The following is an 18,340-nucleotide window of genomic DNA, read 5'->3' as shown; positions in this document are numbered from 1 at the left end:
TCTAACATAGTGTTGAGCAACTCTTTTCAAGTTGAGGGCATACTTGGTGTTTGGATGGTAAGGCAATGGGAAGTTCTAAAATGCAGTTGAGATAGGAAGAAATCCTTTTTCAACCTTAACTTTAATGATCTGCAGTAGATAAATTTTTGATAGACAAATTTATGCTAAATATTCTAAAAGGCAGTCAAGCAGTTCTACCAAATTTTGGTGGCAAATTCTGCCACTGAATTTTGGTAGTGACTGAGGTGAGGGAGGGAGTCCAACAACTGCATCAAATTATGGCAGCTGCATGCTGCTGCTGATTGCCCATCCAGATGTACCTGATTAGACCCCTAGATCAGAGCTTTCCTTTTAATGCAATACAGGCAACTGTGGCTGTCCAGATGTTTCTGAATGGCATTTCTCAATATTTAATTTATTGCTAACCATGCTGGCTGGAGTTACAGAAGATTACAGTCCAGGCTCTGGTTCCTCATTCCAGCTCTACAACATCAAGTCAATAACCATTTTTGTCATGACCATCTAATGTTCTTGTCTCCTTCTTTTTAATTCACCAGATATTTGCAACAAGACAAAATTATAATTATATGGTAAAGAAATACATGAGCAGGGAAATGATTTTGTAGTGTTTTAAAATAAATTGGGAAGTAGTTCTATTTATTGCTGAATGGTTAAAGAAACTACTATATAATGATACATTAAAGCAGCATATATTTTCTACAATCTAAATATTAAGAAATAAAGAAATTCAAGCATGCTATGATTCCTTGACCAGAATTTGATCAAACTAGTAACTTTGTTTATAATATCCATAGATCCCTATAGATATAACTTAGTATTGGCATGTAACTGAAATCCAATTATTTAAAGGAACACAGACAAAAGATAATAGACAACAGTCCAATATCAGACAAGTAAAAGGGAAAAAATGCCAACATATTAATGTATAACTTTATAACATTCTTAACTGTACCTATCACAATAACTTAACCTACATAAGTCTTCTGTCTTCATCCTTTTTCCATGCTGAGTAGTTGAGAAGTTACCAAAAAACACCTCCAGACACTGGAGACACTGTATACACATTGATGCTTGTTGTTAGCCAGTCTCAGACTAGTACTTAGCACTTAAACTAACATACCACATAATATTACAGCATAGAATTTAGAGACCCATTTAACTTTGTTTTCCCTTGAATAAGGCTGAAGGTATATATGATGGTGCACAGAAATTGCATAGTTACTGCAGTGTAATGCAGCTATGACACAAAATGCCACAAAACTGCAAGGCTGGTAATTTTAAAGAACCAAGAACTTGATGCGTGAGTACCCAGATTTCTGTCCTCTTTGTGAATGGAAAATGTTTTTATAGTAGTTGTGGTTGTGGTGTCCATCTTTTCCATTATTAGTATGGTTTTATTTCTGTCTCCTGTTTTCACACGAAAAACATCTGAAAAGAAACACAAAACAAATAGTTACTTATTTGGCAAACTATGTCAGTAAGAAAATGATGATTTTTATTGTTCCAGCACTCTTATATTTGAAAATAAGACCTGCAGCATAATCTGCTATTTGTGTACTTGGCCGTAAGTCTTGGTAATTTAACTCAATTTATACCCTATAAGCATGTTTAGGCCTAAGACTGTAAGTAATTTCATAGTAAATCCTCCGTATACCTTATGTCTGATAGATTATTTTTCAAAGAACATCTGTCAATAGTTTAATCATTAGCTTAATAATAATCTAATTAGCTAAATCAGTGGAATGTTCACAGCAGTAGACATCTGGGCATTTGACTTTGATACACATTCAAATCTCAGTAATGATGGAATTTGATTTCAGTGAATTCCAGTGCAACTGAATGCAGTGCATTTTTACTGAAAAGAATAAAATCAAGTCAACTTAAGTCTTAACACATCTATTCTACCAGTTAAAAAAAACCCTGAATCCCCTCTCCAATTGGGCCATTTTTTTCATTATTTGTATCCTAAAGCTTGGTCCTTTAAACTCCCTGAAACAACAAATTGGGTGCTCCCAACCACATTAGGGACATCATGACATCACTATAAACCATTGATTGTTAATATGATTTTTCCAGTTCTGCATTTACTAACAAATAGCTGTTTCTTTGTCTGGCTATTGGACAATGAGATTATACGAGGGATGTGAAAATTAATTATTTAATTAATTTCATGCAAATTAAATTAAAAAATATTTTCTATCAAAGCTCACTCACCTCTTTTTTTTAAAAAAAAATCCCATCCACTTTGGGAATATGACTTTAGCAAGCCATTCAGCCCTTAGCCTGAAACAAGTCTTCACATCACTAACTACTGTTTGATGTGGTGTTAAGGCAGGTTCCCATGAATGATGAGAAACTGCCAGAGGTTGTAAGCCCTCCTGTCCTTCTATACCCTCAGGGAGAAAATTCATCAGGGCTGGAAACATTCAGCAATAATTAAAAAGAGTTAACTACAATATGTAGTCATCTGATCAGAAATCAAGGGGACTAGATGAAAAGGGGTAGGAAATCAAACAAGAAAAGCAAACAGGCAAGAGAAAAGTGAAAGAGGGAATCCAAGAAAAGAGGAGAAAGGAAAGGAAAAAAGAGACGAGTATAAAGAAGCTTGACCAACAGAAACGAGGTGAGCAGGAGCAATCGAAGACAAACTGGACAGCAGAAAGCAAATCACAGTGCCCAGAAAAGCAAAGTAGGATAAAGGCATGAAAATAAATGGAAGCGGCAGCCTTGGAGAAGGTTGGATGACAAGGGAGGCAAAAATGGGAGGGAACCAGACTGTTCTTTTGCCTTGAGAGTTGTCTAAATAGACCTACAGCACGTTGACAATATATTTAAAATGTCTCTGAAAATTGCATGGGAATGAAGAGAGGAAGAAGTATATTTTGCCTTTGTGATCTAAACTGAAGGGACTGCTGTGGCCTTTTTATGTCCTTAAAGAATAATGTTTTTCAAGCCTTCTCAGTTGCTGTTTCCTTCCATGGAATAGCATTCTCTGACATCTGAATGACTCCTCCCTGACTGGCTTTCCAGAAGGCCATTAAAACATGGTGAGACCATCAGGCTTGGGGTTAGAAGGTTGTGAGCTTGTTCTCTCTGATAGTGGAAAGTCTGTTTCTGGGTTGACTGAATTTATTAATATGATTCATATTGCCAGTGTTGTTTTGATATTATTGATATGCTCTGTTTTTACTGTATAGTTTTAACCTGACTTATGGAATTGGGATGTATGCTACTCAGATTTGTTTGCAATTAGAGCTGCCTAGACACTCAGTAAAGCAATCACATCAAATCAATCAATCAATCAATCATTTAAAATCCCTAAAACAACAAAAACTATGCGATAGCAAGAATATAGAATACAGAAGTAGAATTAAAACAGAGATCTCAGTGAACAAATAGGTCTTCAGTTTATGGAAATATTTAAAATGTCCTCTCTTAGATAGCTGCATAAAATAATTTTTGTAAATGTGGCACCATAATAACAGACCAGCAGTAGATCTGAGAACTTCAGCCGGTACATAAGAGAGAAAGTATTCCATCAAGTATCAATATCCTAAACCATGGCTGGCTTTCTGTGTCATGACAAGCATTGTGAATTTGATCCCTTAGTATGCAAGAAGCCAGTAGAACTGTGTGAATAGGGTGTCCAATTTCCCAGTCTAACATTTCCCACTGGCCCACCTCAAAGTGAGCTGTTTCTAGAGCACATCACTATATTCTACTGTTGAGGTTATTAGTGCATGAATTACGGTTACCAGTGCAACTCATTTGATTGCAGTAGAGTTGTGCAAGCCAGGAAAGATTAAAATGTTAAGCTAAACAGTTAAATTGCAGGATGCAGAGGAAATAAGAACTAAGAGTTGAATTTCTCCCCATGAGACATTGTCTGGCTTGGGGGGAGAAATGGGTATGGGGGCAAAGGTGTCAAATGGGTAGTAGACAGAAAAGCTGGAAGTTTCACCCATGAGGAGGTCACCCAGTGAATTCAGTTGGGGTGAATCATGGTCAGGAGAGCAAACAGAGGGAAAAGCTAAGAGAAGTAGTTTGGAGGTCTAGCCCAGAAGGAGTGATCAAGAAAAGAAAAGAAAAGGAGAGAGAAAGAGAGGATGGGAGGGAAGGTTGCATGCAGAGACAAACACAGTGAACATATTTTCCAAGAAATTGGGTGGTTATGGGAATGGGATTTTTTAAAATATATACTGCAGTCTTTAAGGAGACTCTTCACAGTTGTGTGCGAGAAAAGATAACTTATGACTACCCTTTGTGGCTCCTGAAAAATACCTCCCAGGCACCCACCCTGAAGGTCTCCTGTTTTTCCAAGCACAACAGAGAGCTCCACACCTACCCAAAGAAAAACTGGAACACTTCTTACAAGTGCTCTGCCAATCATCATCACCAGGATGGCCTTCCATAGTAGTTAGAGATCATGTCTGGCTTTCTACTAGGTGTATTCCCTCCTCATGACTATCTAAGAAGCTAGATTCCATTCCCTCTGACAAGCCAACATTTTTTTATTGCAACGTCCGGCCACACCAAGGATATACTTTGTTTTCCAACTTTCCCTTCTGGTATGAGAATGTACTCCTTGCTCCTTGTGCACCATTGTTCTGCCACCTCCTCCCGCTTCAGGGGAAGGTGGGGAAACATTGAAGTAAAGTACATTCTAGACTCTCAGCAAGCTTGAATATTAGATTCATTGGAAAAAACTATCTGGATACTAAATGTTCTTAGGGATGCTGCAGAGGAAGTACACAACGACCTCCCTGGCTCCTTGGGGGCATACCCTGCAGATTGCTGCTTGATGTAGGGCTACAAAACTCAAGAGTTTTCTGAATCTCTTTGCTGTCATCTGTTGGTTGTCTGGATTTTGGCAGCCCAGGTCTCGCAGCCCTATTTTAATGGATTGTTTTTATTCTGAAATATTATTGTGTGGTTAGTGTAAACAGCTTTGGGATTTTTAAAAGTCTTTGTATACAATTTCTTGTTATAGAGAAAATGTTAATGTTTAATTTTTGAGTCAGCAAGCCATGAAATCTTTCAGGATACTCCACATCCCCAGCTCACTTCAATCTACAACAGACAGCATCTAGAGACCACTGAATTCTCACTGGACCATTTCAGCAGTTTTTTTCCCCTTCTTCCTTTTTTTTAATCCTTGCATAGCTATGGTAGCCCTGAGCATCTTTTATGAGAGTTCAATTTTCATTGCATAAACATTAGCACTCATGCCTGAACCTCAAAAGCAGAGGGAAGGTTTAGAAATAAATCATGGGAATAGGTGTTTTTCTGAAAGCACCTGGCCTTTCTTTCCATCACTGTCATGCTGTCAGCTGTGGTAAAGGCACTATTTCTCCATCCTTTTATATCATCCTACCCTGCTGACTTCAGCTCTCTAGAGCCTGCAGATTAAATAAAGACTTCACAAAGTTAAATCTATTCCTCTCTTTCACTTGACCATATCCAGGGTTGTAACTTGATTTGCTGCTATAAATTGGCTAGGTTGGGAAGTATTAATCCGTTTATTCTTCTGATATTGACTTAAGCAAAACGTCTGAAGTAAGATTGAATGCTATCTGAAATAAAAGAAAATGGGGGAGTGTTGGCATTTTAACAGCCTTCCCTTCAGTACTACAGCACTGCTTAATGCACTATATAACAAGCATTAAATAATACATCAGGAAAATCTGCCTTTAACCTTCCTAGGGAAAGGCCCCCAATCTAACTTTTCTCTTTCACTGTGGATTCACAGCAATTTCCTTTTATGGCCTGCTGGCAATCAAAAGGTAGGAAGGTTAGATGTGCCGACAGGGCATTTTGTAAATCTCTGTTTAAAAATTAAATACATGTTGTTTGATAAAGTACTGTTATTGTATAGGGCCATCTTTTCACTGGTAAAGCCTAAGCTTAGCAGGATTGCAATGTTTTACTTATCTTCCCTGGGAATTATTCCCAAGACACACACATAGACACAAAGAAGACAGAAAAGTGCTTCCTCTTAAATATCAAAACTATTAGGAACAAATACCTGAGAGAATGTAATAGTGGTTCTCAGATATTCTCTAGGCTGTCGTTATAAATAACTTGAAATGCTATCATTGACTATAATGCTGCCCCAATGGCAAACATGAATTTGGTAGGGCTCTGGAAGTAAACAAAGAGAACTCTCCCCAACAGCAGAAGAAAACTAGACAGTTTCATGATTTCAGCTTGGAAGGAAGGAATTTATTTCTGGTTCATTGCACTTTTGCATCTTTTTTACCCATATCCTAATTCTCTCTATATATTAAACTGATATTTCAAACAAATCTTCTCCAAATAGGATGAGGAAGTTCTACTTTGCAAGTTATAAATCTGGACCACAATACTTTATAAAGCCATTTTGAAGGAGTGCTTTATTCGAAGCTTTTCATAGACCCAATTTTAAACCTGTATTTTGATTGACCAAAACTGCTGAACAATTTCTCTCACAACATCTGGATAACTGCAAATTTGGATAAAAAGTTAAGTTATTTCTGATCCACCCATTAAAACTGAAATCACAGATTAGTATGTTTTTTACAGGAATATAAAGACCGAACTCTTCAGACATCTCTAGCCCATCTTAATGATGTCTCTATGGGCACAACTCGATTCCATAAAGTGAATGCTTAGTGTTCCTTCTCTGAATGGGCAGGGGAATGAAACAGTACATGGTCTCCTCTTTAGAAATGAGAACTCCTTTACCCATTTTCACCTACCCACTATCACCATTTGAGGAATTTTCTTCACTTAACCTGTAATTCTCATGTATGCCTTGCTACTGTTAGGTCTCAGCTCCACTCAGCCAAGTCCCATGGACATGAAACAATGGCTTTAATTTTCCTTTACAAACCTAGACAGTAAGAATTTCCAGCACTTTTACAAACTCATGTAAATAATTGGACCCTAACAGGCAGCAAAATTCTTTTTTTCACTTTCCAAGCCTAGCTTCTAACTGCCATAAATGCCATTCCTCTTCCTGAAATATGAAAAAAAATCTTACTTTTTCTAAATGGGACTGCTCTCTCTACGAAGAAGAAGTATGCCATCTGGGCGTTCTTCTAGAGTCATTGTCACTGGAGCTCAAATAACCTCTATATCTAGGACTGCCTCTTACTAGCTTTGTCTGGTGTATCAACTAGGCACTTTCCTGGACAGGGACAGCATAGCTGGGTGAAGAGGTAAGTTTTAAGCAGGCTCGTAAACAATAGTATAATACAAGTATCCCAAATCTTAGGGAAAAGAGAATTCAATAGCATGAGCATCATCATAGAGAGGGCCCACCTAAAGCAGCCTTTGGATTCAAAGAAGGCTTCTTCAGGAGTGGGTGGACCATGGGTTCCTTCAATACAAGCACACATTCACCACCTGGTGAACATCACTCAGCTAGCTCAAATGAGTCATAATAAACAGAGATCAGAAGAGGCCAAACAGCATCTTGTCTGCATCTCATAAATCAAAAGCGATTCCATACAATTGGTCCAGAAGATGTACTGGCTACAAATCATATATGTTCTTGGCAAATGCTATATCAAAAGCAGTATTTAAGTCAACACAAATTCAGGTAACTTTATCCTCAAATCTATTTATCCTCAGAAAATCCATCACAGCAGAATAGCTTACATAAATAAAAAAATACCAGCAATAAATATAAGTTTAAAAAAAACTGTTAAAAATGTACATAAAGATGGCATCATATCTATCCATTTGGAACTGAAGATCCTATAAAAACCTGAATAATAAAAAATAGAGTTTTAAACCACTTGAATGTCACAGGGATAACAATAACAATACTAGATGAATTTCCCTGAGGAAAATATTCTAAAGGTGGGTACCATCACTAAGAAGGTCTGTCTTCAATCTCCATATGTTGGAGATAATGTAAATAAATTACTATAAGTGACGGTCTTGGAACTTTGTTCAACTGTTTTGGACTGAAATTTTGAAATAGGGCAAATTACAACTCATTCTATTAGATTAGACCTTATCAAGCTCTTCTGATATTTTAGAGCATTAAGAGTTTATTGTTTTTCATTGGTTGCAGTCAGATAGATAGTGACAAAATCCTGGAAACAGGAAAGGATTTGAATATTTCCATACTGTTGGATACATATTGGAAAACTTTTGTAATGGAAAACTTGAGCCCCCCACCACAAAATATCAATGTTATGATAATGCAGAAGATGATTTTTACCCCATCTGGTTTAAACTTATTAAATATGTGCAAGAAAGGCATAATTACTGTCTACTACCTAGTTCCAGGTTCCTAGATAATTTATAATTTTTAAATAAGTTATAATATAATTTATAATTTATAAATAAATATGTATTTGGCTTTGTACTATATTCTTCACCATAAATAAAATAAAACGAAAATGAAAAAAATATTTGAAAACAAACAAATAAATAAAGCAGGAGAGCTGTAGTATGGAAGGAGCACAATAACTATTCTACAGAGATCCAAAAGTTTTATATTTATCTACGGCAGTACTGTCCATTGTGGTAGCGATGCTGGGCATACACGTTTTAATTTTATAGACTGTGAATTGGGGTAGGCTGTTTTATGTCCTTTCGTCATCCATCATAATCATGGACTAAAACGTTAGCAAATATTTCTGAATAAGTATGTACAAAAAAGTCACTTTTCTCAAAGTAAACTTTATTATACTGGTCTTGTTATTTTGTGTTATAGTCCACATGCTACTCTTCGAACAAAGCTTACAATCCCCTGTGTAAAGATAATAATTATAAAAGATGTCAGACACTTTACTCATGATCAAAAGGTTAGCAGTTCTTTCATTACTGAGACATAGTAACTATCAAAAGATTGTGGGTTGTGGGTTGGTTTTTTAGGGGGGTACCTTCAAGTCAGTGTTGACTCTTGGGAACTGCCTGGACAAGTCCCTGCAGTTTTCTTGGCAAGAGTTTGGAAACAGTTTGCCATTACTTTCTTCCTAGGATTGAGAGAGAGTGGCTAGCCCTAGGTGACCCAGATAGCTTGTGACTAAGGCAGGACTAGAACTCATGGACTCCTGGTTTCTACCCTGGTGCCTTAACCACTACAGCAGACAGGCTCTCCAACGATCAAAGTACTAAAGTATTAATAATGATGTTATCTTAATGACAGCCAATAATGAAATATATTCACTCAAAAGAACAACTTATCAAAAGTTTAAAATGGAAGAAATTGTGCCAGTTTCACCTAACTACCTTCAAAAGCAAATGCTTCAGGATCCATGGATCACAGGTGATAATCATTTCATACTGTAAATATTGACATTAATAAAAAACTTCAACCTTTCCTAATCTTAAAAATAAAAAAATAAAAGTAGGTGTAAAAGTACATGAGCTTTGTATTAAGGACAGACCACATCAACCATTATTGGAACTATGAAAATAATTAATAAACAACAGACTTGCCTTAGAATATAATGATTAGATATGAGAAATAGCATAAGGAAAAGAAAAAAAGAAAATACAACAGTATTTAATCCAGATAAAATTGACTAAATTCTATATGGTTTATCATCTGCATATGAAGACCAAGCCATTTTTGGATGAATAAATATTTAAATTTTAATAACTAACAAGAAACAGATCATTTAGAACACAGGACCCAAATTAATCAAGCCTTTATTATTTTCTTTAGATGTCATCTCCAATATTTGTAAGGCACTTTAATTCTTTGTTCTAGTTGAATGAAATCATATTTCAGAGTAACATCTTGTGCCTTCTCTTAGGACCCAAAGGTGCATTACAGTGAGAATGTTGATCCCCGACAACTTCCAGTGGGATCATGGTGGACTGAGCAGCTGTGCCGGCAGGCTTAGCAGGTGGAACTGACAGTGCAGCAATTTTTTTCAGGCTCAGGCAGGTTTTCCTGAAGCCCAATAAAGGAAAACACCTGGAATTACCCCATCTGTCCTCCAGCTGGCGCTGTAGACTTAAAGGGACATTAATACCAGCCACCCCGTTTCTAAATCCCCAAATTTATATATTTTTTAAAGTATGCATACCCTAAAAGAGGCTTTCTACAGTGAGAAGAATCTGGCTCTCTTGGTGCTTATTGTTATTTTTGGGATTACTTTTTTTTTCAAAAAAATCTTTTTTAAGTTTTGGAATTCATTTTCCTTCCAAATATAAAGGAGGATTGAGAGTAAACAATTGTCTTCCTGTTATTATTTTTGTATTAAATTTGAAGATACCGGCATTTACCTACATGTTAAATTGGCGGATTTGAACATCCAGCTTTCTGTTTCTATTTTCCCATTAGAACTGTCTGCCTATCTCACTTTCGCTTGTGTAAATACACTCCGGAACTTTTCTATATCTTTGACTTTCGCTGGTTAAGCTCCTAGGGGGTGTCATAATCCACTGCGTGAGACATGGAAGATTTTAAACATATTTTTTCTGACTTCCACCAAGATTTTAAACATATTTTTTCTGACTCCTACCAAGCTTTTATGCAAGACATACAGGACATTGTGGAAAATATGAGGTCTAAAATGTGTCATCTGGTTGGGGATGTAGTGGATGAAATTGAGGAATTCAACAGTGATAGAAATGTTCCTTCTAAGAATGAGATTGGGATTTCTATTGAGTTGCTGGATGAAGATTGGATAATAGAGTTGGAGAAATTTAAGGGAAAGATCTGCAAGCAATAAGTGAGCTTGACTTTCTGGTGAAATGCCATGAAAAAGAAGAGGTCATTATGTATGGGAGGTTCTCTAAAGAGAAGTTGGAATTTTTGAGGGGGGCAGTTGGGCTGTTTGATTTTTTCAAGAGAAAAGCTCTGCACATTGTGGGGATATGTAAATGCTCTGGTTTATACTGAAGTGGGACAAAGGTTATAGAATGTTTATCTGGATTGCTTTAAGGGTTTGACTGATGGTATTTGCTTTTAAGGATTTGGATTGAGATTATTAGGGTATAGAAGTGTTTATTTGGATGGTTTTAAGGATTTGATTTAAGGCTACTGTTTTGAATTGTTTTTGCTTTTGGGGTTTATTAAGATTATTAAAACTAATGTACTATTAAGTATAATGGCAGACAATTTATGTGCTTTTTAGTTTGATTTTTATTATAGTAGACAGTATCTTTGGAGAGGAAAAGAGAACAGTTAAAGCTGTCTGCGGAATTAAATATTAAGTAACATCTAATTTGGCTTTTAATGATAAGTTACCACTAGTTCTATAACCCACCAAGCATATGCTGTGAGACAAACAGACAGGCATCATTATATTAAACAAGTGCTAGTCCCTGTGGTGATTGAAGGTACACACAGATTTTGTTTGGAATGCTAACAAGAGAAACTAGCTGTAGATGTTCTGAGCAAGTACACAGGTTGTTTTGTTTTTTAAACACTGGGTTTGCATGGTGCATGCTTTTCAGGTAGAGGTATTTTTTCTATCAGAAAGCTGGATAAACATCCATGTATGAATCTAATTGGCCTCTTTATGAGTTGCAGAAGGACCAGTGGCAAAGTAAATGCCTTCTGTCTAAAAGGCCTCAGTTTCACTTAATAAGATCTTCAAGGAATCCAGAAATTCCAGAGGATTGAGCTAGACTAACTGGTGGTCCAGGTCAATATATGGTTGCTTCATATCACATCATTAGCATAGGAGATTTGAGCTAATTATTGATACTGTACAAGAAGAAATTAAGGATATTATGGTACTTCTAAGGGATAATTATCTTTAGATTGTCATCTTTTCTCATTTATACTTTATGTGAATTGCAACATGTCCGATTTTTTTGTTCTTTCAAATATTGCCTTCAAAAGATATAGTATATATGTCATATACACATGACAACAGTGATTTTCCAACACTTTCAAAATGATACATTTGCACAGGGCAGTCTAGGATAAGTGGGTTGTGAAGTTAAATCTGTCAGTTCAAAACATATTTACTGTGAAGTATAATTGTTTTTAACATAGTTTTTGTTCAAGCAAGTGCATTTAGATTAGAAAGGATAAATTTTAAAGCTGCTCTCTCTACACACCATCTAGGGAATATATCATGTTGCACTCAGTGGGGAATTAATTCTAAATAAGAGCAGACATGGGAATCTTAGTGCATATGTTTTTGCCATGGCTTTGATAAGTCATCACAAGTAGAAAGAAAAATACATAGCATCCCTCTAGATGAAAAGGCAAACTGCTTGTTGTGATATCAGTAATTTGTAGGGACCACCCTCTGATCAGAACATTATGTTTATTTATGTTTATTTATTTATCAGATGTTTATCACCCCTCATCTCCCCCACACAGTTTGTTGGTTGGCAGTTGTGTGAGGAAATTAAAGAAAAGTGCAACACGATGGAACAATATCTTGCATTACAATAGATGTTGCATACTGTTATTTCATTTTTATCACTTTTGGTATCATTAGTTGAAATTGGCTTTACGCATCCTAAACAAAGACCTCTCAAAACATGGTAATAACCATGGAATGTACAGTTTTTAAATAGCCCCAAATTATTTCCAAATGATGCATTATCTTGACATCCTAACCAATACTAATTATTTTCAAATGTGGCTGGAGCAGACAAATGAGGAAAATGAAAGAGTGTGCTTCTTAGAATGAAAGTGGCAATTATAGAACCCTCAAACTGCCATGCCTGTAATATTCATTATGCACGTCTGGGTCCTAATGAATTCCTTTCTGACGATGATTTGGTTGAGCAAGTCAATTGATATGTATTAATGCAATAGTATGCGTGATTAATAAGCATGGTTTATAGGTTTCTTCTGTTAATAGCTGATACCTTTTTGCTTTTAGAATAGAAACGGAACAGACCCAAGGCTTTATTCACTGCCAATTTATTGTTTTAGCCAACATATGGCAACAGTGAATTAAAAAAAAATCTAATAAATAGATACACATGTCTTGGTCTGAGTAAAAAAGTTAAGGAGAAATGGTAAATGCAGCACAGGAATGGAAAACTCCAGAAATTTCTGGTCTATATCACTGCATATGTTTTCACTTGTATGTCCATTAAATCTAATTTCCCCATTTCACTGAGATTTAAAAAATACACAAAAGCACATATTTGTATATAGCAGGCATTTAAATAAGTATTTATTACAAATACATGCTAAAATGTTTTCATTAAACATATCATTTTTAAACAATTTTTTCTCTCTCAAAAGATGCTTTGTTAAATCCTTTTTGACATTTATTTTTTAAGTTGAAAATTGTAGTACAAATTTTGGAGATGTGTCAAATGCAGTGGACAGGTATGCCTTGATTTTACACATTTTTTCTAAGGAGTTCAGATTCTATAAGAATTTGCAAATATTAACATCTAAAACATTTATTCGGTTAAGGTTAACGTCTAAAGTATTGACGTGGTCAGCGTCCTGTTTTAGTGGGGTAGATCTATGAATATTTGGAAGAAATATGTAGATAACAACATTGCTTCTAGACCATATGCCTTATTTACACTCATCAGTATAAAACAAGCAAAAACAAGAAAAAAGTGTGCAAACTGAATGTCAGACTGACTGCTTTAGGAAATACAAATGTGGGTTAAAAAAATAGCAGGGCAGTAATTTTGTTGGACCTCATCCAAATGTCACAAAAATACTGTAGATGTGCAATGTTCTGAGTTTTCCAGAAATTCTAATCAGGCAAGATGTTACAAAAACAGGCAAGACCTGATGAAAACAGGAGAATTCAAAGTGTGCAAGTTCTTTGTACTTTGTACTATTCTGATTCATACCAAGAAAGTGATTGCGCTTGTACAGTAGTTGGACTTTTCTTCCCTCAGAGACCAACAATACTATTTTCATTGTAAACATACAGATTAACCTCTCTCTCTTTTTTTTTAGAAAATATAAGTGACACCAAAGTTATCAATTATGGAATGGATTAATAAGAAATGGATTATATGTTAATTAATACTCTTCGTTTTAGTTGTTCTACATGGTATTTTTCTAAAACTAAAATTAGGAACAGTTGATGCATATTTTTGAGCAAATATTGCATGAATTGCTAAGATGGCACTAGACTGATTGTTTATCTATTTATAAGACTTAGAAGGCTGCCCATCTGATATGCTATAACCCCAATAAAAACAGAAAATTGCAGTGAAAGCTCCCAAAGCCCAGAAAGCAAATGCTCCTCCTACATCTGCATTTCAGTTTTCCTGGGTTCCAGCCTCACCCTACCCCAAGGCTTGCAGGAAGAGCAGTTCTTCAAGAACTTCTGGAAGGCATAATTTGTTTATAAGGAAAATCAAGCCTTGTTCTTTGGATACTGCTGAAAATTATTCCAATATTTCTTTTTAAAACATTTTTTAAAGACAAAACATAGAGATCCACATAATTCCTCCCAGAGTAACACAGCTCTGAAATAAAATAGCTTAAAATAACATTTTAAAACAGAGAGTGAAGATGAAAAATCTGTGATGGGGCTGTTAATAAAGCAAATTATAGAGAACCCACAGCATGACAACCAATCTGATAATAAAAGCCCAGCCGATTACAGAATTATACTGAGAGAACCGTACCACAAGATTTTGACATAAGGTTGTTCTTTAGAGCCATGACGCTTATCTATCAGAATATTTTGTGATACTTTGCAAATGAACATCAAGAGTGTCAGCAGCTGGAACATCCTGTCTGATCTCAGAAACTAAGCAGGACTGGGTTGGTTAGCACTTTAAATGTGAGAACACCAGGAAACCTCAGGGCTGTAGGCTAAATTAAAAAAAAAATCCCAGAAGAAGACACTCCCATACTGTTGCCAAGAAAACTGGTGGGTTATCACCGTGTAGTCATCAGGAACCAAGTTCAGCTTGAGGGCATCTCTACCTGTCTAGTAAACAAATGACACCACCAAGACTGGGATAGAGTAGAAAGTCCATGGTGTAGGATAGCCCATGGTGCTGAAAATGCAGATACCTCTTACCAGCTCTACTTCTCACCCAATCCTATCCCTAACATTTCTGTCTACAAAATATTTTGAGCATGCAGCAGATAAGGGTACATCTGTTCTCAGCCAAACCTGTGTTTTTCTGAGATACATAGGAAGCTTCTGTCCTGGCAACACTACATAAAGTGCAGTTCGGTTTAGTTCTGCCTGGGTTGAGGACTTTAAAGTATGACCTTTTCTGACTTTTGTGACCTCCAATAACAAAATGTGTTTGTAACTGCGTATTAATGAAAATGTATCAACAAATATAAATATCAGTGAAAATTGCATATCAAAACATTTTATATTGCAAGGAATGTGTCTTGCAAAAATGTATATATTGGGAAAAACTATTCACAAGAATTGTGTATATTAGGAGAAACGTTAAGAAATGCTTAAGTTCCCTACAAACATTCATTCAGATTTTTGTAAAACTGCAAACATATGAAAAAAAGAACAAGCTGAGAAGAAATTAAGCAAAAGTAAAACTGACACACTAATCTATCCTTGCCTGTACTAACTTTAATTCTTGCACAGCTTTCAGAAAATTCTTCACTTTGCCATCCCCTGAAGCTTTGGAGATAAACTTCCCTGAATCCTCTCTTCCCAATTGTAGGATACCCCCCAATTGTAGGGCATTTTGTTCTATTCAGTCATTATTGCAGTAACCAACAATGAGTATAATCAATAGTCCAAAAAGGTTGCCTGACTTGGCTTCAAGGAGTGATACAAAGAGCTTACACATTATTTACAGTGTTGCATTTTCTGTAACTATGACATAACACAAACCCAATTCATTTGATACAGAGGCTGAATAATAAATCTCTCCTGAGATGGCATTGTAACAAATGCTGCCAACATTTTAAAGGTTTTCTGTGATGTATCAGAATAAAGAAATATTTTCATGTTGCGTGATAAAACTCTATCAGCTTCCCCAGACCTCCCCAAAGAAGGAGTAAACCCACAGATATGATTCTAGAGTCAAAAAAATAACAATGTTGTCTTGGAACAAATCATTGAAAATTAGGACGCAGATAATAACCTCAAACTTGCATTGCAAAAACAAAACAAAATATAATCTGAACTTTAGGTTATTTTGTACAAAACCAGTTTCAAAGTAATACTGAAACAAATGATTCTGATAGAGAACAAAATTTGATGGCATGTTAGAAATTCTTTTCTTCATGTAACAAGTTGCCCAAAGTTTCTGACTATACTTTGAAAACCTGATTAGTGTTTCATTGCAAAGAAATATATACATGCATTATATTGCAGTCAAGGAGGCATTTCTGTATGTGATTTAGTGCCCTGAGCAGGAAGCTGGACTTGATTGTTACAGTACAAATATAAGTGTACAATGTAAGAAGGAAAGCAGATATGAAGGCAAGAAGACACAGTAATTAATAATTAGACCTCATAATTAAGTTCTTTACATGGAGAAGGCAATGATCCTGACCCTGAAAGCGTTCATTCACTCAAAAGCATCCATTAAATTTAATGAACATTAGGAGAATTGCCAATACTGAAGGAATAGCTTCTGTGGCTACACAGAAATGTTGCTGCATGTTTCAGAACTAAATATTTCTGTCTATCTGAGCCACTGTATTGAAGACATCTGTTAAAGATCATTCCACAGCTAGAAGATGCAATCAAGACATAATTTTTTTAGTAATAATTTAAAATACTATAGCTGATGACTTCATTGTGATGACCTCTTTGGCCTTGGACCCAAACCAAGTTATCTTTTCTGCTAAAATGGAATAAATAATTCTTTTTTTTGACATACACTAGTCAACAATGCTTTGCAAGTTTATATGGGCTTTATGTTAAAATAAACATGTATTTGAAGAGATACAAAAAAGGAAAACTATCAATTCCTTGTGAACTATCTTCTCTATTACTGAACATAACACACTATCAGGATGCGTAAAACTGTTTGAATGGGTGAATGAATGCTTATCAGGAGCTCCAAATCTTGTCATGGAGCCTCCATGCATTGCTTGCTCCTCAGCCATTACCTGAAAATATGCAAGTTTACCAAATTTGTGGGTGACTATGGAGCTCTCAAGACATGTCCACATTTCCCTGTCAGCATCATGTTGCTATCCAGAAAAGCAAAAAAGACCAAAGAAAGACTTGGAATAGAGAATGGACAGATAGGGAGGAAAGAAAGAATTTTCATAGAAAGTGAGGGGCAATGTGAAAGGAATATGTGGACAAGGAAAAAGAACAAATGTGGAATAGGAACAAAGGGAGAGACATATGTGCATGAAGAGGGAGGAGTAGGACAGACAAAGAAAAAAGCAAGGAATAAATGGGAAAGAACAAGAGGTGAGCGGGGTTGACAGGAATATGGGAGACCCAAAAGGAATTCCTGATCCTCCTAGCAGGACCAATGAATAAGCTCTTAGAAAATATTCATGGTTTTGTCAGAATAAAAATTTGTTTTTTAAGCCTAGATTGTGATCACCTTTGGTGGGGGGAGGGTAGAGAGAAAGACAGGTGAAATAATTGGGAGGAGGATGTTTCTGCATAAAACATGCAATTTCTATGTTTGAGATAAATATTGAAACCACCAAGCACCAGAAACTGGGCTCTGGAACCCAACATTTAGCTGCAGTTTTTCTCTGGTGTTAACTTTTGGCAGATATTCAACATATATTTCTCCTTCTCCCCATTTCACTTCGACAGGATTATCCAGCCAACCCGAACTTTAGCTCTATCACAGTTGACAGTTCCTGATGGAAGATTTTATTAGCACCATCAGTCTGCCAAATATCCATATCAAGAAGAGCACATTAGGTGCAGAAACATCAAACTGGTTTGAGACATAATTGTATTAATCAGGTGCTTTGAAACCAATAAGCCCATGAAAATGGATAGAATGAGCTATTCATTCGGGGAAAATGGTTGTAGTTGTTCATAATCACTTCTGGAACTATTGTTTAACCAATTTTTCACTTATGGCAGAGGTAGATGTTATTTTCATCACGGGAGACTGGAATGCTAAGGTGGGCAGTCAAATGACACCTGGAATTACAGGTAAGCATGGCCTGGGTGAACAAAACGAAGCAGGACATAGGCTGATAGAATTTTGCCAAGACAACTCAATGTGCATAACAAACACTCTCTTCCAGCAACCTAAGAGACGGCTTTATACATGGACTTCCCCAGATGGACAACACCGAAACCAGATTGACTACATCCTTTGCAGCCAAAGGTGGCAGACATCTATACAGTCGGTAAAAACAAACCTGGAGCTGACTGTAGTTCAGATCACGAACTTCTTCTTGCACAATTTAGGATCAGACTAAAGAGATTAGGGAAGACCCACAAATCAGCTAGGTATGAGCTCACTAATATTCCTAAGGAATATGCAGTGG

The 18,340-nt window shown here is 36.1% G+C and overlaps 1 protein-coding gene across 1 annotated transcript in view; it reads right to left on the bottom strand.

Annotated features, from left to right (window-relative positions):
• Positions 1 to 1,207: 1,207 nt before the first annotated feature.
• Positions 1,208 to 18,340, bottom strand: part of LOC134499867 (glypican-5-like) — a 408,362-nt gene continuing 391,229 nt past the window's right edge. Inside the window, exon 10 of the mRNA XM_063306738.1 lies at positions 1,208 to 1,449. Coding sequence (XP_063162808.1) covers positions 1,259 to 1,449 — 191 coding nt within the window. The 3' untranslated portion in view covers positions 1,208 to 1,258. The remainder of the gene's footprint in view (positions 1,450 to 18,340) is intronic.

The sequence above is a fragment of the Candoia aspera genome, chromosome 6 (assembly GCF_035149785.1).
Source record: "Candoia aspera isolate rCanAsp1 chromosome 6, rCanAsp1.hap2, whole genome shotgun sequence".
Taxonomy (NCBI): Eukaryota; Metazoa; Chordata; class Lepidosauria; order Squamata; family Boidae; genus Candoia; species Candoia aspera.
Note: the sequence above shows the minus strand (reverse complement) of the source record. Positions and strands in the feature narration are given on the sequence as shown.